The following is a 23,205-nucleotide window of genomic DNA, read 5'->3' as shown; positions in this document are numbered from 1 at the left end:
GTATTCTGATCATTCAGGACAGTGCCTTTTGGACCAATCAAACTGCAAGGATTTGGAATCCTCATTTGCATGAGGACAGACCAATCAGGACCCAGGGTTGGGGACTTTTGTCTATATAAGCCAGCTCCCTTCTAGTTCTAAGAGTGTACTTTTTCTTTCCACTAAAGAGTGAGCTGGAATGTTGGAAGATGTCTCAGGTGTGTGACCAGAGCAGAGAGGAGCTGACCAGCACAGAACAGAGCAGAGTGGTCTAGCGAGAGAGGCCTGGACCCAGGTTGGCCTCATAGCCCTGTTGTGTTCACAGCTGTGCTGTATCAGAATTGAGCTGTTCCACAGTCCTGTTGTTTTCACAGTGTTACTGTTGTATTTATAGCTGTGCTGTATCACAATTGAGCTGTTTTGTGCTGAATAACATTCCTCCTTCACTGCACTCCAAGTTGGGGATTCCTGTTAAGAGTTAAACTGACCAACTACCACTGGTCAACCATGCACACATTCTCATCCACTCTCACACTCGAATACACACATACACTCATATTCACATATACACATGCACATATACACTCACACATATACATGTGCACATACACTTACACATATCCACTCACACATATAAACATGCATATACACACTCATTCGCACATACTTAAATGTACACACACATACACTCATACTTGGACACATGTACAATACATACATACACAGTCACATATATCCACTCACACATATACACATGCACATATATACAAACTCATATACACATTTACATACACATACACATTCACATATACACTTAACACTCATGCATTTATACACACATTCATACACACTAATACATACACACTTACACACACATATGTGCATACACCGCACAAATACCACACACTCCCCTCCTTCTCTCTGACGTGTTTAGAGCAATCACGGACACAACTCCTGTGCTGTTTGGAAGCACTTGAGACACACCTGGCATAGCTGGTGCCTATTCAGACCTAGGTCTCCAGACACAGTGTTGAAAGTGCAGGCCCATGAGAGGGGCTCCTCTGTCAATATCATTCTGTATCTGGTTCTGATACACTTACACATTTGACCTCTATGATAGACACCTAAGTGGGGCTCCAGCCACAGCTGTGACGCTCTTGGACCACCCCCTCCAACATCTGGGAAGGGAAGCCAAAATTATAAACAGCTTCCCAGGAGATGCCAACATGAATCTGACTTTGGACTGTGTTATGTGCAGAGAACAGAACAATGTACCTTTTTGAAAAGCCATATTTTCTCTTTCCCATCTTTCCTGCCACTCCATAAAACAGGGACTGTGCCTTTGAAAGAGGGCCGCCAAGGCAGTGGCCATCCTCAGGAGGGCAGGAGGCGAGGAGGGGGCTGGTGCCCTCCCTGCTCCCGGCCCTCAGTGGCTTCAGTGAGGCACAGGCAGAACCTCCCCTCCAGGCTTCCAGTCAGGGTGACCATGAATAAAGATGACACTTGATCCCATTTGCTATGGGCTGCATTGTGTGCCCCCAAAATCCATATGTTGCAACCCTAACCCTCTGTGTGACTATATTTGAACATAGGGCCTTTAAGAAGGTAATTATGTCAAAATGAGGTCATTAGGCTGAGCTCTAGTCCAATATGACTGGTGTCCTCAGAAGGAGATTAGGACACACACACACATGCACAGAGGGACAACTGTGTGAGGACACAGAGAGTAGACGGTCATTTGCAAGCCATGGAGAGGCTTCAGGGAAAACCAACCCTGCCCACACCTTGATCTTGGACTCCAGCCCCCAGGACTATGAGACAATAAATTTCTACTTGTAGCATCTGTCACACAGCCTGAGCTGACTAATATACCACCTGACTCCCAGGTACAAGTAACTTCCAAGCCCTAGGCTGTGACCAGACACTGAGAAGCCCAACACACATAGGCATGACATTAGGCATTCCATTGCTCCAGCAACCTGTGGACCCCAAAGAGCCATCAATCCTGGTCCTAGGGAAGCACAGTCTTCCCAAGCTGCCAGGATGGGGAGCTCATGTCTGGGAGGCTTACAGGACACCCACCTGCATGCTCTGCTGGGGTTCAGCGGGTGCCTCAGGGCTGGGGCTTGCAGGGACCACTGGCTGTGTCAGGAAACACTCTCGGCAGACTCGGCTCTGCCTCCCATTCTCTGTCTTGAACTCGGAGCACTTCCCACAAATGACCTGTCAGAAAGAGGGCACCTGTGACCCTACCTCCCGGGGATGAAAGACTGTCCTAGGAGAGGATAGAAGAGGAGACAGGAGACCAGGAGAGATGGGACATGGTGGGCGAAGAGAAAGGGCTTTTCTACAGGTGATGGGGGCCAGGAGCCTCAATGGACAGCAGAGACCCTGAAGCTGGAGGGCCCAGGGTCCAGGCATCTGCACGCACAGAAAGAAGACTGGGAGGAGGCACCTAAGCGTGTGGATTGCCCAGAGCCGGCCTCCTCCTGCCCAGACTCACCGCCCCACACAACTTGCAGCGGTGCCTTCTCTTGGTGATAGAGTTGAAGGACTCGCCACAGCTCCTGCAGCCCTGTTTCTCCTTGTCACGCTTGGTCTTTGAGGACCCTCTCCTGGGCTCGAGCTACAGGGAGTCAAACGGTGGGAGTCAGCTTCTCGGTGCACACACGGGCAATACACACACAGGGCAGAAAACCAGCATATTTCACAGGAAGTGAAGAGCTCAGGTCTCCAGAAGAACTCAGCTGGGACCTCCAACCACCCAAGGACAAGGACATTCAGGTCCCAGTGACCCTCACCCCCAGCCCTCCACCAATAAGCCTCAGGGTCATCACTGTGGGGACCTGGGTCATACAGGTCACCCTGGTCTGACCTCACTCTCCAGGACACCCTAGTCTGACCTGACCCTTCACCTCCTTCCTCTGTTGGGTAGTCACTCACCTCTGCAGTACCCCCTCTACCGTCGGCCACCACTGCAGGGTCCTCAGAGCTGGCACTTGCCATCTGAAAAAGACAGAGACAGCTAGCATAAGTGGAGGTCCCTTGGCCACACACTAAAGTCCAGTGTGGCGTTGGGATCACCCCAGCCCTCTATCTGACCACCAGGTGGGAGGAAGACTCCCAGCACGGCAGTGAGGCAGCCCTGGTCCTAGCCCCTCCCTGGGTGGCTTGCAGATTGCTCTGCGCCAGCCCCCTCCAGTCAGGCTTTGCCTCTGTGCTGACTCTAATGGCAGGTATGACGGGGTGCTTGTTTCTAGGTGGCCTCCGTTCAAGGCAGGGGACAGTACTTTCCCTGTCCAAGGCTGATACAGTTTTCTTTCAAAACAGTCCAGAAAGCAGAAAAAAGCAAGTAAATTTGATGCAAATATTAAGAGGATAACAAGGGGGCCTGTGGGCTGAAGACCCGTCAGGCCACAGAAAAGGGCAGCCAGGCCTGGTGCCTGGGTCTCGGGGCTGCTGGGCCAGGCTGGGCCGGGCCTCCGTCAGCTTCAGGGACAGCCTTGATGGGAAGCATGGAGCGAGATAACCTCACTCTGCAGCCCAGACAGAGGAAGTGGCTGAGGCCCCAGGTGCCCCCACCTCACCGAGGGACAGGGATGGCTAACGCCCTGACGGCCCCCACCTCACCCTCACTCCTAGGCCCAGGCGACCCTGCATGGGAACAAGTGAGCTTCCCCACTGATAAGATCACTATGCCCGAGGTTCATGTGAGAGGACGCAACACCTCATGCAGCAGCTCCACCCAGGCCTGCCCCTCCTTCCTGTGCCTGAGTGCCACCTGGCCTTGAGGCACAGTGGTCCTCACGTGGGCACTCTGTACAGAGCGGGCAGTGAGTGTACATCACCTTTCTTCCAGACCCCTGTCCTGGGCATGAGGATAGCTCAGGATAGGGAGGCAGCTCCCCTCCTTGACACCAGCCCTTGTGCAACAGGCCTGGGCGGTTGTGACGGGCACGGGCTCCCTGCAGCCACTCGCCCACCCAGGTGAGACTCATGCAGCAGGCAGGAGATACCTCCCACAACCCCCAGGGCTGGGGCTTACGGGTGGGTCTGGAGTGAGGGAGCTGTCCTCATCCTGGCTGAAGGAGCAGCCGAAGGCCTTGAAGGTCTGGCTGTTCTGTTTGTGCTTCTCGATAGTTGCCTCGATGACCTGCAATCGAACCACCGAGAACAGAAGTCCTCAGCATGTGCTTAAGGGAGAACAACATGGTGCCTCTGTCTGCAAGGACAGGATCCTGCGGTCACTACATGCCCACTGATCACGTGACCTTGCACTTTGGCAAAAGCCACACTCTAAGATGAGGCCCCAGCGATGTGACCATTGGCCTACCAGGTCCCCACACCCTATCTCACAGGTCCCGGTTACCACACTGCAAGTGGCCAGGTCCCTCTCACAGTCCCCTTGGCTATGGGCTGCCACTTCCTAGGAATGTTCTATGTGGATTTGAGGCCATGTTTCCATTTCCTGCATCAGCATTTCTACCTGGCCCCTGTTTGAATTTCCTTTCCTCTTCTCATGCAGATATCTGTTCTATGCTTTGTAGAAGCCACAGTTTCTAACAGCATTTGGTCTGACCGTGGCCACTCTGGGCTCCCTGTAGCCATGTCACAGAGCTCCTAGCCTTTGCCCTCACAGGCTTGTCTGTAGCCCGTGTCCCCACCATGGCCAGTCCTGAGTCGAGTTTGCTCTGGCTGCCCTAGGAGACTGCCCACCTCCCCGCCCAGCCCGTCCCTGGAAGCACAGGCTCTATCCTGTAAGTCACACTGCTCGGCCTGCCGGCCATGGAGAGAGGGCAACACGGGCTCTCTTTGGAGCCACCAGACAGCAGAGATCCATCCCCAGGGTGAGGGCACCTCCCTGCTGCCCACCTCCAGACCACTCCGGTTTATTTATTTACTGGGGGGCCAAACAAGCAAATGGATTGAAAGGCTGTGGTGTCTAAAGGTGCTTGTAACCTCAGTCATGCCATCATTCCAAGGGGTGCAGACAGGTAGGGCAATGCCTGGGGGTTACAGGGCTATTCAAGCCCTTGTTCCAATAGGAAATGGGCATACTGCTCAAGAATTTGGTGATTTGGTTACTTTAAAACTTTAGGAGCTTCACCTGAATCCATTCTTTCTTCTCTTCTTCTGTCCTATGAAAAACAGAAATAGTAATTTATTAATTCAGTCTTGGATACTGATAATAAACCACCAAACTCCCCATAGCTCTTCAGCACATGCCTGAGCTGCTCACTGTCTCAAAGTGCAACTCAAGGCTTGGAAGACTGCCCTCAAAAAGGGTTCCAGAACACTGTGGTCAGATGGAATCAAGTGCATCCAGGTGGGGTCATGTGTGTCCAGGTGGGGTCATATGTGTCCAGGTGGAGTTGGGGTTAGCCATATGGGGTCAGGTGTAGACAGATAAGGTCAGGTATGGTTAGGTATGGGCAGGTGTGGTAGGCAGAGCCCTCCCTGTTCAGTGGCTGTAAATCAATGCTTCCCTGGTCCACAATGGATTATCACAAAGGTCTTTGGTAGAAGTGAGAGGAGGGATCACCCACACATTGCCTTCAGTCAGAGCATAAGCCTGGCATTGCCTTACAGTGTAGTGTGACAATAGCGACCAAAACTTAAAGTAGATGTGCTACTTTATGGGCAGCAATCCTACTTCAAGAATCCATGTGACAGATGTAACACACATATGTATCAAACCTGGTGTGAGGATGCTGTTTGCAGCGCTCTTTGTAAGAGTAAGACTCCAGAGGAGCCTACGTGCCCGTCAGTGAGAACTGGTCAATGACCATAACGAAGAATTATATTACTTTAGGAAATGATGCTCAGATTAAGATGATTTCTGATAAGTTAAATGAAAAAAAAAAAAAGCATGATGTAGAACAGGCTATATAGTAGATAGCCATCTGATTTTAGAAATAGATACATATGTATGAGCACAGAAATTGTGGGAGGATATTTAAGGAATGGTTAAGAATGTCTGCTGCATGGGGGAGGTGGGCAGGTAGGCAGAGTCTTAACTTTCATTGACTTCTCTTTATTCTGTTACATTTTAAATCACAAATAAGTGAATATAATGAATAAATAAAAACACATAGCAAGGTTATCTGGTGTAGAAAAAGAAGCTATCCGCTAAAATCCTAGGTCAAAGACATCCAATTTACAGCAGCCGACACTGACACAGCCAAGCCTACCGGGTCTGCAGCTCCAGGGACCTTTTCCTTCCTGTTATGATGAAGGTGTGGGCTGCCTGTGGCTTGCTGATATCCTGAACCTAGAGGCACATGACCAAGGACAAAACAAAACAGCCAGTCACTTAGCAGGCCCTGAGCTGTGGCCACATGCTCTCAGACAGGGAAGACTTTTCAGAAGAGGGGGCAGAGGTATTCCAGCGCGTCCTCAGGGAGGGTGCCTGGTTCAAGGTCAGGGTTGAGGGACAGATCCTTCATGAGCAAGTCTGTGGGGCAGGAGAGCCACTCTGTCAAGAAGCAGCCGGGACCTCTCATCTGCCCAAGCCACCTCCACCCCAGGATTCCGGGGAAGTCCCAGCCAGTCCCTGGACAAGCTGAGCAATTCCCCACAGGGAAGCCCACAGGCAGGACACCTGAGAGAGGGGTGGAGCTCAGGAGAAGAGCCAGGAGGATCTCACAGCTCTGTAGAAATACCTGAGCTCCCATAGCCGGATGTGGCCTTAGGCCGGCAGCCATCAGAACCAGGACTGCATGTTAGGGGCATGGAGGCCTGGCCCGCTCAGAACTTTCAGTGGAGCCTCAGAGCAGAACTTCCCCAAACAGCCCAAGGTTGAGAACTTCTGCTTTAACACTCCAGTTAATTACACAGACAGATTTTTTTTTAACAGAGAAACACTAGAAAAATGGTTTCTTCTAACTAAGAAAATGTTTTTTCTGTAGTTAATTGTTACTTTTAATGGTATTTCTTAAACTTGGATTCAGAAAATTTCAAGGTAAGAAGGGATTTTTTTGTATCACTAAGGCAAAACTTCACTTTTTAGAACTGATTAAATACTTTTATTTTGCCCGTATATTTAAGCGCCTATTAATTCCTAGCCTTTCCTCACAGGAAAGGGGACTGATTTCAGCTCCTGCAGCCCCCACACCAGGAAACACTGACAGGCGCAGGGGACAGGGACAGCAAGGACAACAAGTTGTCTGGGCCTCAGACACAGGTGCTTGTGGAACCCTGTTTGGGCACAGAGGTGGTGCAGAGGAGGAGAGGGCGTGGACAGGGAGCAGGCATTCACCCCGAGCTTCAGGTCTGTAAATGGGGCCCTGAGCGCTGACCTTACAGGGGACAGGGGTCAGCCAAGGTCCTGGTGCCATCCTTCTCCTGTCAGCACAAGGTGTGCAGTGCCCTGCCAGATGGGCCAAGTAGAGGGACAAGGGATCCTGTCCACCTGGTCCAGGATGCCAGGACAAGGTACCCTCAGAGACAGACCAACCATATCTGGGTTACTGACAGAGCAGAGGCTCAGAGAAGTGGGCCGGTGGCCAGGTACACAGTGGGGCCAGAGCCTGTGACCCCATCCCTGCTCTGTGCTCTCCCAGGGGAGGGGGGTGGAAGGGAGGGGCTCACCCACCTGGAGGTCGGAAATGTCCATCTTCTCCCGGACACTGAACTTCTGGCCCATGAGCCGCAGTTTAGGCACACAGTAAAGGATCATGCTGTTGAACTTTGAGAGGGACAGGCAGAGTCAGGGGCAGGCATCCCAGGGAGGAGATGCAGAGTGGCTCTGGGGGGTGTGGCCCAGCAGGGGTTGGGGTAGGGCTCACCAGGAAGAGGTGGCGGTCCTGGGCTGTGCCATTCTTGGCTGACAGCTTCTGGATGTGGCCCTCCTTGATCAGCTCGTTGGCAGGGTTGACAATGTCTTCCTCCCCACCTAGTTGCTCGTACACTTCCAACAGCTTGTGCATTTTCTCCTGCAAGAGACAAAGGGCTCAGGCATTCTGCCCAGAAACCGTGAGTGGAGGCCTGAGGGGCTGTCTGGGACTTAGAGGTGAGCAGAGCCCTGCCATGCAAGCACGGCTCAGAACCAAGATGGAGCAATAAGCCTACGGCATAGATAGGAGGGAAAACACGGGGGCTGAGCATTGAAGGCTGAAGAACAATAAATAAAAACAATAGGTATTAGCCCTGGCTGGTTGGCTCAGTGGTAGAGCGTCGGCCTGGCGTGCAGGAGTCCCAGGTTCGATTTCCGGCCAGGGCACACAGAAGAAGTGCCCATCTGCTTCTCCACCCCTCCCCCTCTCCTTCCTCTCTGTCTCTCTCTTCCCCTCCCGCAGCCGAGGCTCCACTGGAGCAAAGATGGCCCGGGCGCTGGGGATGGCTCCGTGGCCTCTGCCTCAGGCACTGGAGTGGCTCTGGTCGCAACAGAGCGACGCCCCAGATGGGCACAGCATCGCCCCCTGGTGGGCATGCCGGGTGGATCCCGGTCCGGCATATGCGGGAGTCTGTCTGACTGCCTCCTGGTTTCCAGCTTCAGAAAAATACAAAAAAAAAAAAAAAAAAAACCCAAAAAACCCCCCAATAGGTATTGACTCAATTAATTCTATCACTGACCCTCTTATCCCCAATTTACAGACAAGGAAACTGAGGCATGGAGAAGTCAAGTGGCTTGCTGGAGGTATCTCAGCTGGGCTGGGACTGGCCTCTCAGCCTCTGCACTGCATGCCAGCTCCTTCTACGGGGCTTCCATGGAGCCTTCAGGGGGGCGTGTCAGGAAGCTGCAGTTTTTACCCTGGTAGCCTTGCCTTATTTCCAGGCCCATCATAAGACCAGACCTTTGCCAATCTGTAGCTCATTGCCCTCTGGCCTCTTGACTGCTTGAGTGGTTACATGACCAACCAGTGCCCCTGGGGTGTGCTGGGAGAGAGTCAGCAGCTGTGGCACCAGCTCTAAGCCGAGAGTCCATGGGCCCTGAGTTGTCACTGAGCCAGGACCAAATGAGTGCACACAGCAGAGGCTGGGCTGTGTCTGCAGGAACTCTGACCCAGTGGCACAGAGCATTGACCTGCCATGCTGCAGAGCCACTGCCCTTGGACCTGACCAAGCTCAGCCTTCACACTTCAGAAGCAGGCTGGTTTGGCTTACCCTTGTGCTTACAGTACAGAAACAGATGGTACATGTGGGTGGAGGGGGCAGAAGGAAAACTGGCATTGAGAGCCAGGAGGACCAGGAGGGCAGGGCTAAAGGGCCTTGCGTGTGCTGGGGCACTTGGAGAGCACCTGGGGTGTACTAGGTAGGCTGGGCTTGCCCTGGTGTGTACTGGCGACAGGCATGCACCTGGTATGTACTGGGGGGATGGGTGTGCAGCTGGTCTGCACTGGGTAGGGTGGGCATGCACCTGGTGTTTACCTGGGAGGCTGGAAGTGCACTTGGTATGTACCTGAGGGCTAGGGGTGCATCTGGTGTGTTCTGGGTATACTGGGTGCACACCTGGTATGTACTAAGTGGGCTGGAAGTGCACCTGGTATATACTGGGGGGCTAGAAATGCACCTGATATGTACCTAGGAGCTAAGTCAGGGGTCGGGAAACTTTTTGGCTGAGAGAGCCATGAACGTCACATATTTTAAAATGTAATTCTGTGAGAGCCATACAATGACCCGTGTACATTATGCATTATCCAATAAAAATTTTGTGTTGTCCCAGAGGACAGCTGTGATTGGCTCCAGCCACCCACAACCATGAACATGAGTGATAAGAAATGAGTGGATTGTAATACATGAGAATGTTTTATATTTTTAACATTATTATTTTTTTATTAAAGATTTGTCTGCAAGCCAGATACAGCCATCAAAAGAGCCACATCTGGCTCATGAGCCATAGTTTTCCAACCCCTGAGCTAGGTGTATACCTGGTGTGTACTGGGCGGGTTATAAGTGCACCTGGTAAGTAATGGGCATACTGGATGTATACCTAGTCTGTAGTGGATGGGCTGAGTGTGCACCCTGTCTGTACTGAGTGGGCTGGGTGTGCACCTGGTCTGTACTGGGTAGACTGTGTGTACACCTGGTATGTGCTGGGAGGACTGAGTGTGCACCTGGTGTGTACCGGGTGAGCTGGCATGCATGTGGTATGTTGTGAAGGTGGGGCACACATATGGTGTATACTGGGGGCTGGCCATTCACCTGGTGTGTAGGAAAACTGGTTTGTACTCGAGAGGCAGTTGCAGGTCAGGAGGGTTCTGAACAAAGAATGGCAACATAGGTGCCCCTTAGAAATCTGTGATGCAGGGAGGGTGGATCAGAGGCCAGGGAGACTGGTGGCTAGGGGAGGCTTGGGGAGTTGTAGAGGCTCAGGTTGAGGGTGGGGGGGATGGATGAAAGCACGAAGATGCTTCAGTGAACTCACACTGATAGTTCCCCAGGGACACGACCTGGGTTCTCAGTGGGCCTCCCACTGGAGCTTCCTACCTGTCACACCTCATGGGCAGTGGCCTCGCTAGACTTGGAGAGAGAACCGCCACACAGCAGGCATGCTGCAGGCGGAGCAGGAGTCTACCTGAACGGGAGGCCCCAGGCCTTGACCATTCCCCTCAGAGGTGTAGGCCCATGGAAGCTCCCCAAACACCCATGGGCTCTGTATGAGCTCATGATCATGCAATTCTGCAAAGCAGCTTTCCTTCCTTACTTAGATTGTCTTGGGTAGGAAAAAGAAAGAAATTAGATTTTAAAAATAGATACAGAGTAAAATGTGGCCTGTTTGGAGCTGCTGTGGGTGCCCTATAGTAGACCTGACCTCAGGCCCATCTGGTCTGGGGGCCCCAAACCCAGACTTGGGGACAGGTGGGTAATGAGGATGCTGGATGTAGACCACCAGTAATAAGAGCAGTCCCAAACCAAGCTGCCCACCTCTCAATGATAACTTTTGAGAAATGTGGGATTTTTTAAAATTTATTTTACTTTATTTTTCCTCTCAAAAGACAGCAATGCCCTACAGAATAATATTGAATGTAAATTGGAATTCTGTAAAAAACAACAACAGTGTCCGTGCAAAGGTAAATCATTCTCAGGATTGGGACACAGACACTAGAGCTGAATGGGGACTCTGGTGGCCTGGAGAGCCAGGCAATATGCCAGCTGAACAAGGGACAGAACCACTTGAGTCACAGGGTGTTCAAGTGTGCCCAGTGAGGTCTCCCTGGCCCACAAACCCCATAACACAGAGGTGTTAGGTTAATAAGAAAATGTGCCCTGGCCGGTTGGCTCAGCGGTAGAGCGTCGGCCTAGCGTGCGGAGGACCCGGGTTCGATTCCCGGCCAGGGCACATAGGAGAAGCGCCCATTTGCTTCTCCACCCCTCCGCCGCGCTTTCCTCTCTGTCTCTCTCTTCCCCTCCCGCAGCCAAGGCTCCATTGGAGCAAAGATGGCCCGGGCGCTGGGCATGGCTCTGTGGCCTCTGCCTCAGGCGCTAGAGTGGCTCTGGTCGCAACATGGCGACGCCCAGGATGGGCAGAGCATCGCCCCCTGGTGGGCAGAGCATCGCCCCATGGTGGGCGTGCCGGGTGGATCCCGGTCGGGCGCATGCGGGAGTCTGTCTGACTGTCTCTCCCTGTTTCCAGCTTCAGAAAAATGAAAAAAAAAAAAAAAAAAAAAAAAAGAAAATGTGTCTCCTCCATCTGTGGGAGGAATTTGGAGGCGAGGTCGTAGTCACAAGGGCAGAGCCTGATAAAAAGAGGCCCCAGAAAGAATCATTGCTCTCTCTGCCACATGAGGACACAGCAAGAAGGCAACTGCCTGCGAGCCAGGGCCAAGTCTGCTGGCACCTTGATCTGGGACTGTCAGCCTCCAGAACTGAGAATACAGTGTATTATTTAAGCTGCGCTGTCTGTGGTACTTTGTTATAGCACCTGATAGGTGCTGATGAGCTGACAGGGCTTGAATGAATGAATGAATGAATGAGTGAATGAATGAATTGATGGATGATGAGAACACTGAGACTAACATTGTGCCCGGTCCTACACTACTTTATGTAGAGTAATTTAATTCCCACAACAGTCCAACGAGACAGGTTTTGTCAGTGACTGTGTTTAAATATGAGGAAACTGAGGCACAGCATGCTAAACCACATACCAACAATCACCAAGCTAGTGTGGAGCAGTCCTGTCTAGTTCTCCACAGAGCCCCCATCTGCCCTGGGGAACTGAATGCATGTGCATGCCAATGAAACCCACCTGGGGACAGGTGTGTGTGTGTGTGTGTGTATGTGTATGTGAGCACTCTGATGGAACCCACCTGGGGACAGGTGTGTGTGTGTGTGTGTGTGTGTGTGTGTATGTGAGCACTCTGATGGAACCCACCTGGGGACAGGTGTGTGTGTGTGTGTGTGTGTATGTGTGTAAGCAGATAGGGTCCACCTGGGGACAGGTGTGTGTGTGTGTGTTTGTGTGTGAGCACTCTGATGGAACCCACCTGGGGACAGGTGTGTGTGTTTGTGTGTGTGTGTATGTGTGTAAGCTGATAGGGTCCACCTGGGGACAGGTGTGTGTGTGTGTGTGTATGTGTGTAAGCGGATAGGGTCCACCTGGGGACAGGTGTGTGTGTGTGTGTATGTGTGTGTGTGTGTGTGAGCACTCTGATGGAACCCACCTGGGAACAGGTGTGTGTGTTAGTGTGTGTGTGTATGTGTGTAAGCTGATAGGGTCCACCTGGGGACAGGTGTGTGTGTGTGTGTGTGTAAGCTGATAGGGTCCACCTGGGGACAGGTGTGTGTGTGTGTGTGTGTAAGCTGATAGGGTCCACCTGGGGACAGGTGTGTGTGTGTGTGTGTGTGTGTGTGTATGTGTGAGAGAGCACTCTGATGGAACCCACCTGGGAACAGGTGGGTATGTGTAATGGAGTCCACTTAAAGACAAGTGCATGTGTGTGCAGGCACACACCAATCAAGCCCACGTGCTGACAGGTGGGTGTGTATGCATGCCAATGGAGCCCCCTGGGAACAGGTGTGTTTGTGTGCACACTGGTGGCACCTGATCCACCCCACACTCTCCCTGCTTCACACTGTGGGTCTCTCAGACATCCTCCAGGAGTTGCCTCCCCACTCACCATTTTCCGAATGGCGGCATTGGAGTGGTTTGCAGCAGTGGAGATGAGCTCCAAGGATTCTGTAAGAGGAAGAGTCAGAGTCAGGCTACAGGACACCTGGTGACTCCTCTCATTCTGGACCAGCAAGGCTAAGAGTTCCTGTCCTGCCATTTCCCATGGGTGTTGGGGCTGCTCAAGAGGCCTGGCTAGTTGGGAGGGAGGGTTGTGACCCTGCAGACATCTTGTTTGCTGGGGCCTGGAGAGCTAGCATGGGTTCCATGGGTAGCCCCTGCCCTATAGGGCATGCCAGCCACTGCCCTTGGGCCTGGAGTGACCCTTTTTATCCAGCAAGACCCTCTGGAGGCCTAAGCATTGCCAGCACTTAGTAGCTCCCTCCCCAGAACCAGTGTCTGCCCCTCACACTGCAGTGGGAGCAGGGGCATCTTCCTCTGCCTCAAAGATGCTTGGTCACTTCCCAGGATGTGTTCAGGAGACACTTGGAGGTCTTTCCCTTTCTCTCTGTGTGTGTGTCTCTCTCTATTTCTGTCTCTATTTCTCCGTATCCCTCCAGCTCAGTCTCTGTCTATATCTATCCGCCTCTGCCCCTCTGTCTCTCTTGACAGAGATTTTCAGCAGGTGCCTCTGCTCCCACTTCCCAGGAGCCGGCCGGCCTCCCGATGGCTCTCCTCACTCTCTGCGTCCTTTCGGTCTGGAGCGTCTTCAGGGAGCCTCTTCAGATAGTCTTTGAGCAGCAGCTCGTAGCGGGGGACCCTCTGCACAGGCTCCAGCATGTGGTGCTGCAGCGTCAGGCTCCCACACACCGCCTGCTTCTGCAGGGAAGACAGACAGTGTGGGGTGCTGTGGACACACACGTGAAGCCCAGGCCCCATTTTCACCTCAAGCCCTACCACCCCCAGGAAGCTTCCTGGAGCACCTGTACCTCCAGACTGCAGACCACATACGATAGTGGGGGGAATGAGGCTTGGAGAGATTGAACCTGGAGGTCTGAACCAAACCTCTTCCCTCCACTGAGAAGTCAGGAGCTTCCCCAGCCCTTCTTACAGGGAAGCCCCAGGGATCAAGCCTAGACACTGCTCTCAGCGCTGTCTTTTCCTCTTCTGTAAACATGACAGGGAGTAGGGGGTACCCCCTGCCCAGCACTGATCCCAGGCTCCTACCCTCCTTTTTTCTTCTTCTTCTTTTTCAAGTGAGAGGAGGGGAAATAGAGACAGACTCCAACATGCGCCCTGACAGGGATTCATCCAGAAAACCCCATCTGGGGCTGATGCTCTGCCCATCTAGGGATATGCTTGCAACCAAGCTATTTTTAGTGCCTGAGGCAGAAGCTGCACAGAGCCATCTTCATTGCCTGGGGCTGATGCGATCAAATCAATTGTGCCAAGGCTGTGGCAAGGGAAGAGAAAGAGAGAAAGAGAGAAAAAGAGAAAGGGGAGGTGAAGGGGTGGAGAAGCAGATGGTTGCTTCTCTTGTGTGCCCCAACTGAGAATTGAAACCTGGACATCCACACACCAGGCCAACACTCTACCACTGAGGCAACCGGCCAGGGCCCCGTTCTCTCTCTTAAATACAACCCTCCCCTCTGGCCCTTCAGCACCTTGTCCAGACTTCACTGGGCATCTGCACTCCAAACCACATTTGCTGAATGCTGTCAGCCACCAATCCTGTGCTTCCCCACTGGGGCTGCCCTCTCTTCCTCTCCTGACAGATGCACCAGCATCTGTGTCTTGGCAGATAGGCCTGTCTGCTTCTTTCAGAATCCATCCCACCCCGTGTCCACCAGGGGAGTCTCTGCAGTCATCCAGGTTGTCACACAAGCCATCTACCTCCCCCACCCACCCACCACCCTTGCCCACCTCTGGGCCCAGCTATAATGAGCTCAGAACGCCTTGGACACAGCCAGGCTGGAAGAGTGCTAGTCTGAAGCCGCCATGCTAAACTGTTGTTCTAGGCAGGAAGCACCCCAGAGGATGAGGAAGGGGCATTTACATCATCTCTAAGCATCTCCCTTCAAGAAACTCACTAATAGGGCAAAACGTGACTTCACCATGGAGAGGTCTGGCAGACACCCCTGAACCAAATGTACATCCTCCAGCCTAACCAGGTGGTGGCACAGTGGACAGAGCATCAGCCTGGGTTGCTGAGGGCCCAGATTTGAAACCCTGAGGTCGCCAGCTTGAGTGCAGGCTCATCCAGCTTAAGCCTGGGCTCACCAGCTTGAGCATGGGTTTGACAGCTTGAGCATGGGATCATAGACATGGATGGCCCTATGGTTGCTGGCTTGAGCAAGGGGTCACTGGCTCAGCTGGAGCCCCCTGGTCAAGGCACATATGAGAAAGCAATAAATTATGATGCCACAACTACAAGTTGATGTTCCTCATCTCTCTCCCTTCCTCTCTCTCTCTCTCTCTCTCTCTCTCTCTCAAAACAAACAAACAAAAAGTGCACATCCTCCAGAAAGGGACAATTTCCTCCAGAAGAGGACAGTTGGGAACTGTGCACCCCAGGCAAGACAGGTGAGGACACAGCCTCGCTCCACAACCAGAACTGAGTCATGGAGAAGCCATGAACAAACCCAAATTGAGAGACAGTTTGCAAAAGTAACTGGCCTGTCCCTTTCAGAAGTGATACTGGCATGGAAGACAACAATGGAAGGAGACAAACATGATAGAGAATGTAATGTGTGGTCCTGGGTTGGTTTGTGCAACAGGAAATTTAAAAAACTACATTGGGCCTGACCAGGCGGTGGCACAGTGGATAGAGCATCAGACTGGGAGGTGGAGGACCAAGGTTCGAAACCCCGAGGTCACTGGCTTCAGCGTGTTCTCATCTGGTTTGAGCAAGGCTCACCAGCTTGAACCCAAGGTTGCTGACTTGAGCAAGGGGTCACTCCATCTGCTGTAGCCCCCCGGTCAAGGCACATATGAGAAAGCAATCAATGAACAACTAAGGTGCCAAAATAAAGAATTGATGCTTCTCATCTCTCTCCCTTTCTGTCTGACTGTCCCTTTCTCTGTCTCTGTCACAAAAACAAAACAAAACAAAAAAACACTACATCGGACTATGGGTGATATCCGAATAGGGACTGGATATTAGACAGCACTGTGGCAGCAGGTGAAACGTCCTGATTTTGATCACTGAGCTGTGGTTATACAGGAGGATATCCCTGTTCCCACTCAGTGTCACAGGGCTACACCATCTGCTACTTAGTCGCAAGAGGTTCAGAAATAATGATCACACGTGTGTGTCTGGAAAAAAGGACAAAGTAAACAAAACAAAACTGTTAACAGTTCCCCATTTTTGCAACTTTCTTGTAAATGTTTGAAATTATTTTGAAATAAAAGTTCTAAAAGTTTAGAATATGCTTTGGATTGAACCAAGGAAACCTCCAAAGGCCACGCAATCCCTGGTTTGTTCACACTGGGGGCTCTCAGCAGCCCTGTACCTGTGGTACATTCAGCAGCATCCCCAACCTGCACTTGCTACCATTCTGCAGGGGTCCCTGGGGGCTGGGGGCCTGTAGAGAACCCGGTACTGGGCTGAGCCTGGGTATGGAGCTCCAGGTCTGTCCAGGGTGTGGGGATGCATTGGCCAGCAGCTGGCTGTGACCTGAACCATGTCCACCTGTGAAAAATCACATTGGTCATCTGCCCCCCCATCCCCAAGTCACTAAGGCCCTGTAGACCCCAGGACCTGGTCTGCCGGGTGTAGGCAGAGAAGGCAGCCCCGTCCCAAGCATGTCAGGAGGAAGCTCGATACAGCACCTCATTAGGCCGGGCACAGTGTGAACGTTAGCTTCCCAGCTAGCTGTTCCATCAAGGAGGAGCAGGTGCCCAGAATACGCCCTCCTTCATTCTGGAGTCCAGACAGTTGTCACTGCCTGGCAAATGGGGAAGTACACCAAATGGAACCTGATTTTTATCTTCTCTACTTTCTCAAAATAACCTAATCAGATAGCAATTTCCCAAAGCAAATTAGACAGATTTCAACTTCCTCAATTGTGGCTTTATCATTATTATGAATAATAATAATAAGAGATGTAGGAGGAGAAAAGAAAAATAACAAATGCTGGCCTCCGAACTGGGAAGGACAGTGGGGCCATGCGAAGTTCGGGTCTGAGGTCCACTGGGGGTGGACCCACAGGTCCTCCTGACAATAACACTGTCGCTCCAAGGACAGCAGTCAACCTGACAGTGACCGCTGACAAAACCACACAGGGCCCACCCACACGTCCTGGAGAAGGAGACCATGCTGTAATCTGTGTCCCAGGAAGTGGGGCTTTGTTCTCCCTCTGCCAGGCTCGGCAGGAGGACAGAACTATGGTGCTAAGACCAGCCTAAATCTCCGTCCTTGAGATGCCCTGCTGGGCCAACCCCAGTCAGCCCTGCCGCTGGGTGACCAGGCCCTGCAGACTTGAGCAGCACAAGCCCCTGGTGTCTGGTTGCTCAAGGCTGTGGGTCCGCCATAGGCACAGCTCAGGGAGGCTGGAGGAAACTGTTTCGGGGAAAGCTGGGAATTCCAAGACAGAAGTGAGGGAGTGAGGGTTCAGGAGGTGTAGGAAGAAGAAAAAAGGAAGGATTCGGTGTTGGAGCTGTCATCTCTGGGAAGGGACAGGGATGCTAAGGGACACGAGGGGATCTAGGACACACCTGGGGAAATTGCTACTGACCTGGTGACAGAGAATCTGGGGAAATGCAGAAAGTTATGGAGAGACCACTCCTAACCCGAATCTGGTCTCTGAAGCATCTGCACAGAGCGTCTCTGTGCCCATTAACCCTACAGGATACACTGAGAAATGTGTGTGCGTGTGTGTGTGTGCATGTGTGTGAATACACATGTGTGTGAGAGCTAGTGATATCAGAACAAGCAGCTAACTAGTGACAAAAATGGAACTAGATTCTTACCTCATACCACAATCCATCAGGAAACTATTCTGAGATAACATTTTTTAATTTTTAAAATGAAGCCGTATATTAGAAGGAAACATAATTCTACAATGTGGGAGGTTGGAAATGCATTTATAAGCATTGCTTTAAAGATTTTTTTAAAAGCATTCATTTATTTAAAAATTAGTGGGTGTGGCTAATGAAAAACAAAAAATTTTATATAGAAAGCAATGTGATAAAGTTAAAAATTAATAAAAAACCCAGTGAGAAAAATTAATTGTAACACATGTGATAGATAACAGATAACACTCTTAACATAGAAAAACCTCGTGAATCAATGAAAAGAAGGGTAGTGTTGTGGGAGACAACAGCAACCAGATGTGAACTAGCTGTTTGTAGAAAAAGGAAAAGATCAATGTGGCATTTCCCTAAACGCCTGCTTCAGCCAGTGATGAGAGCCATGGAGGAGGAGCCGGCATTTGGATCCAGGTCCTAGCTACAGTAGTTTGTGGCAACACAGATCATACAACTTCTCTGAGCCATGACTTGCCCACAGGTGAAATAAGAACGATGATTTGTCTCTGGGAGTTATTTTAAGAATCAAAGCGGGATTCATTCCCGCAATGGAACCGATTTTCTCCATGTGAAAATGCCAACTTACTGCTCTGTCCCTGAGGCCATGGCAGGGCCCTACCTGGATACTGTGGATGATGTCTCTGAACAGCAGCGATCGCTGGGTCCAGACGCTCACCAGCTCCACGGCCCGGTCAAAGTTTTTGATATACTCGCCATACATCTTGAGGAATGGGGCCAGCTTCTGCAGGATATCCCCAAACCGAGGATTCATGTCCCTTTGTGGGAAAGTGAGACCATCAGAGAAGCAACTCAAGGGAGAGGTCAGGGTAGGACAGGGACTTCACCAGGGGGCTACAAGGTGGTGATCTGACTCCCAGTTCTGTGTGATGGTAGGCAACCTGGTCACCCTCTTTGAGCCTTAGTTCTCTCTATCACATGGAGTAGAAAACAGTGTGTGACTGAACAGCAAACAGGTGGGTCATGTGACGCACTTCACCGGTGCAGGCACAGAACCATTGCTCAAAACCAGGTGCTAGCAATGGAGCCACTCTAATGATGGACAGTTATCAAAGAGGAGCAAGGACACTCCATTTCACTCCTTCAAGTGAGCAAAGACTAGGAACAGGGGTGGATGCGACCCCAGGCCAGTAGCCGCATTGGAAAGCAGCACTGTGCATTACTGATAATGGTTTGGACAGGGCTTTACAATTAAGTTTCAGCAAGCATAAAAACATATTCTTAGTCTTTGACCTTACAACTATAAGGTGAATTATCCTAAAGAAATCACCGAAGAGAAAAAGAAAAGGCATGTGCACCACACAACACAAAGCTATCTACTGCAGTTGTCACTAAAAATGTGCACTTGGAAATTTCACTCAAAGCCCCCCAACCTGTAAAAGGCAGCAGGCCAGCACTGAACTCCTGCACTGTTATTATACCAGGAGCCACACGGACATCTGTGCACTAACAGTTTCTCCAGGGTCTGGAGGAAAAATTCTATTTCTAGCCAGAAGGACCATGCCAGCCAAAAGGCCAGCCCAGCCCTGAGCGTTAACCCGACAGCCTTGGGGACACCTGCTCTGTAGGTGGAGTCTGTCCTTCTAAAGATTTACAAATTGTCCCAGCACCTGGCTGAGCCTTGCAGGTGATGGACACCCCTGAATCCAGCCCTGGCCTGGCTCGGCCTGGCCTGGCTGGAGCTTGGAAAGGACAGGCTCCCGATGTTCCCAATGCTCCAGGAAAACGGCACACTGACTCAAGCCAGGCCAGAGAAGAGGAGAGACAGTGGAGACTACAAAACAAAGCTGCAGCCGCACCCAGGACAGAGCAGAAAGTATGTAAGGTAGAGAACGGCCAGGCAGGGGCCATGCCTGTGACGTTTTATTACTGTGACTTGCAGCTGAGTTAAGAATGAACAGAAGTGGCTGAAGGACAGCAGGAGGATCCAAGGTGTACTACTGAGAGGGAAACCTAATGTTTAAAAGCAAAGGCGGAGTATAGCCTAGGAGGGAAAATGAACTGACTAGCACCATTTAACAGCTGTTTGGTGCTTGCAGATATCTAGCCAATTAAATCCCATGAATCCCTAAGTAGTTATGAAAGCCCCTTTGATTTTCAGATGAAGCAGCTAAGCCTGAGAGCAGGGGGGTTGGTGAGGTCCAAGTTGGCCCAGGACCTTGCAGAGAGGGAGCCCAGAGTTCCATGAGACAGGCTAAAGTACCTGCCTAGCTTTAAAACATAGAAACTCTAGATTTAGAGGCCACTTGGCAAAGAGAACTAAGAAGAAAAAAAAAACTGTGACAAAGTCACCATGACCCTCAAGCATCAACCATGTTGAAACTAAACTCCCTGGGAGACATTGCCTTCCCCTTCTGTCCTCATTTTCCAGGTGCCATGAACCACACTCACCACTCCTCTGTGATCCTTGTCTGCAGCTCAGGCAGGAGGAACTGCCCATGGAAGCGGTAGATGGAAGAGATGTTAGAGAAGATGCCTGTGATGACTTCCAGAGGGATTCCTGCTTCTGTCAGCTGGGTGCAGAAGACCTGGGCATACAATGGTCAATGAGTGTGGATCACCATGGATGGGATCATGCTTCTCCTGTGGGTGGGTACAGGTTCCCAGGAGAGGCTGTGACCACCTCTTCTTTCCTTCATAAACCTCCCATTTCATCAGAGTGGCTTAGACAACCTTATCATCTTCAAGCAAGCTTACATATGGCTAAGGATTGGGGTGAGGCAAGGACAGTCCCCTCCAGATGGAGATAGCCCATTTTTCCTCCATCTACCTCTCATGGGAAATGGAAGGTCCCAATTTCCTTTCTCTGCTGTGAGTTACAAACAGAAGTAACATCTTTCAAAACCCTAGGTTTCATTTGGAGTGACTTCCTGTGCTCATAAACCCCATGTTGCCACATGGACAGAGGAAGTACCAACCACAGGCTTCACTATTTATGCAGAAAGATGTCCAGGGGCCATTTACATGCTCATATAATGTGACTTTCAAGAATAAAGGGCCCAAGGGGACCAGACAAAGTCTTTGCCCTAAAACCACAATCTCTGAAAGCAGAAAATACAAGTTTCCGGAGGATACTTAAATTTGGCTGAGTTTTTGTATAGTCATTTGTACTGAAAATGTAAGGTCTAGCCAATGCTAAGATGGGGAATTTTCCTGTTAAACAGCCCACTGTAACTCTAGAAGTAGAGAAAGGCATGCCTCAGCCAGAAAAGCTACCTGGTCTAACAGGTGCAGCCGGCTCACATAGGTCTTCTCGGTGTGCAGGAGCTCTTGGGCGATGTGGAGCAGCTCCCGGGGCTTAGAGCACTGGTGAGAGAAAAGCCACCGCTCACATGGTGAAGATGAGCCTTAGAGAGGCAGATCTGAGAAGGGCTACCTGCTGTGCACCAGGGACAACGAAAGGTGCCATGGGGCCAGAGGAGGCTGCTGGGATTGGAATGTAGGGTTCAGTTCTCTCAGATGGAGTCTGCAGGGAGGTTTTTGTGGAAGGCACAATAGTTCCTACCAGTCTCCCAAAACTTCTGCAGTCCAGAGAAAACTCTACCTTCCTAGAGCTTTGAAAACAGAGCAACTGCAGCAGCCACATCAGCTGTATTGTGGAATGATGCCAACAGGATTGCAGACTAGAAAGCAACAGACCCTCTTCTCCCCACAGAGACATGCAGTTAATAACAATATATGGACTAGACTACCTCTGTGAGAACTCTAGGGACTACCTGAGAAGCTACAGCTCCCAAGCCATTGTAAAACCAAGAACAGATCCTCACAAACACAATAGGACACCATCAGTATTTTGTATGCCCTTGCATGTTCCTCCTCGTGCAGTAGAATGTGACAAAGGTAGAAGGAAAACCCCTTTATAGGGGCTAATCATTCAGGATGAAAACAAAAGAGTGAACTACACATCAATGTCCTGACTTGTTTGGGGGGTGCTTGAGAGACTGATTCCTGTCTTATATGACTTGGAATGATGGCAAGACTAGAGCCAGAGTTTGGAAGCCACTGAAAACAGAGGCAAGCAGCACATTGAAGCTTATATTCTGCAGGTAGGATACAGGGGAGCAAGAAATTAGAAAAGGTTCAAGGGGCCTTAGGATCTCCAGTCAGACTGATTGGTGGTCTTTGGCTATACAAAACAAGCAAGCAAAAACTAAAAAGGTGATTGTTTTCCAAATGTCCAAATTCCAGCCAAAAATAACAAAGAAACAGGGAAATGTGGTTCAATCAAAGGAACAAATAAAACTCCAGAAACCAACCTTAAAAAAAATCTATGAGTTGCCTGACAAAAAAGAAAATAATCATATAGATGCTCAGTGAGCTAAAAGAAAACACAGATAGACAACTAAACAAAATCACAAAAATTATGCACGAAAAAAATGAGAATATCAACAAAGAAATAGAAACTATAAAAAAATATGCTCAATGAACTAAAAGAAAACAGATAGACAACTAAACAAAATCATGAAAATGATGCATTAACAAAATGAGAAGAATATCAACAGAGCTAGAAACTACAAAAAAGACCCAAATGAAAGTTATAAAGATTAAATATACAATAAATAAACTAAAAAAACTGAGAGGAATTAAATATCAGATTTGATCAGGCAGAAGAAAGAGTCAGCAAACTTAAAGCTTCATTTGAAATCATCAAGTCAGAGGAGCAAAAAGAAAAAGAAGGAATTAAAAACAAAGAGAACCTAAGGATCTTATGGGATACTAACAAGAAGGGCAATATATGCATTATGGGAGTCCTAGTGGAAAAGAGAGTGAAAGGGGCAAAGAGTTTATTTGAGGTAATAATGGCTGAAAATGTCCCAAATCTGAGTAAAGAAGTGGACATAAAAATTTGAGAAGCTTGCCTGACCAGGCGGTGGAGCAGTGGATAGAGTGTTGGACTGGGATGCGGAGGACCCAGGTTTGAGACCCCGAGGTTGTCAGCTTGAGCACGGACTCATCTGGTTTGAGCAAAGCTCACCAGCTTGGACTCAAGGACGCTGGCTCAAGCGAGGGGTTACTCAGTCTGCTGAAGGCCCAGGTCAAGGCACATATGAGAAAGCAATCAATGTACAACTAAGGTGTCGCAATGAAAAACTGATGATTGAGGCTTCTCATCTCTCTCCATTCCTGTCTGTCTGTCCCTATCTATCCCTCTCTCTGACTCTCTGTCTCTGTAAATAAATAAATAAATAAAT

At 50.4% G+C, this 23,205-nt stretch overlaps 1 protein-coding gene across 1 annotated transcript in view; it reads right to left on the bottom strand.

Annotated features, from left to right (window-relative positions):
• The window catches only part of FGD3 (FYVE, RhoGEF and PH domain containing 3), a 40,462-nt gene that overhangs the window by 2,140 nt on the left and 15,117 nt on the right, over positions 1–23,205 (bottom strand). Inside the window, exons 5-17 of the mRNA XM_066368382.1 lie at positions 21,230–21,319; positions 20,405–20,541; positions 18,615–18,771; positions 13,708–13,846; positions 13,038–13,096; positions 7,767–7,913; positions 7,574–7,666; positions 6,171–6,250; positions 5,087–5,117; positions 4,025–4,132; positions 2,923–2,985; positions 2,483–2,605; positions 2,062–2,202 (exon numbers count right to left, since the gene is read on the bottom strand). Of these exons, the coding sequence (XP_066224479.1) occupies positions 2,062–2,202; positions 2,483–2,605; positions 2,923–2,985; positions 4,025–4,132; positions 5,087–5,117; positions 6,171–6,250; positions 7,574–7,666; positions 7,767–7,913; positions 13,038–13,096; positions 13,708–13,846; positions 18,615–18,771; positions 20,405–20,541; positions 21,230–21,319 (1,368 nt within the window). The remainder of the gene's footprint in view (positions 1–2,061; positions 2,203–2,482; positions 2,606–2,922; positions 2,986–4,024; positions 4,133–5,086; positions 5,118–6,170; positions 6,251–7,573; positions 7,667–7,766; positions 7,914–13,037; positions 13,097–13,707; positions 13,847–18,614; positions 18,772–20,404; positions 20,542–21,229; positions 21,320–23,205) is intronic.

This window comes from Saccopteryx leptura, chromosome 2 (assembly GCF_036850995.1).
Source record: "Saccopteryx leptura isolate mSacLep1 chromosome 2, mSacLep1_pri_phased_curated, whole genome shotgun sequence".
NCBI classification, from domain to species: domain Eukaryota; kingdom Metazoa; phylum Chordata; class Mammalia; order Chiroptera; family Emballonuridae; genus Saccopteryx; species Saccopteryx leptura.
The sequence above is the reverse complement of the archived record's forward strand: the minus strand, read 5'-3'. Positions and strand labels throughout refer to the sequence as shown.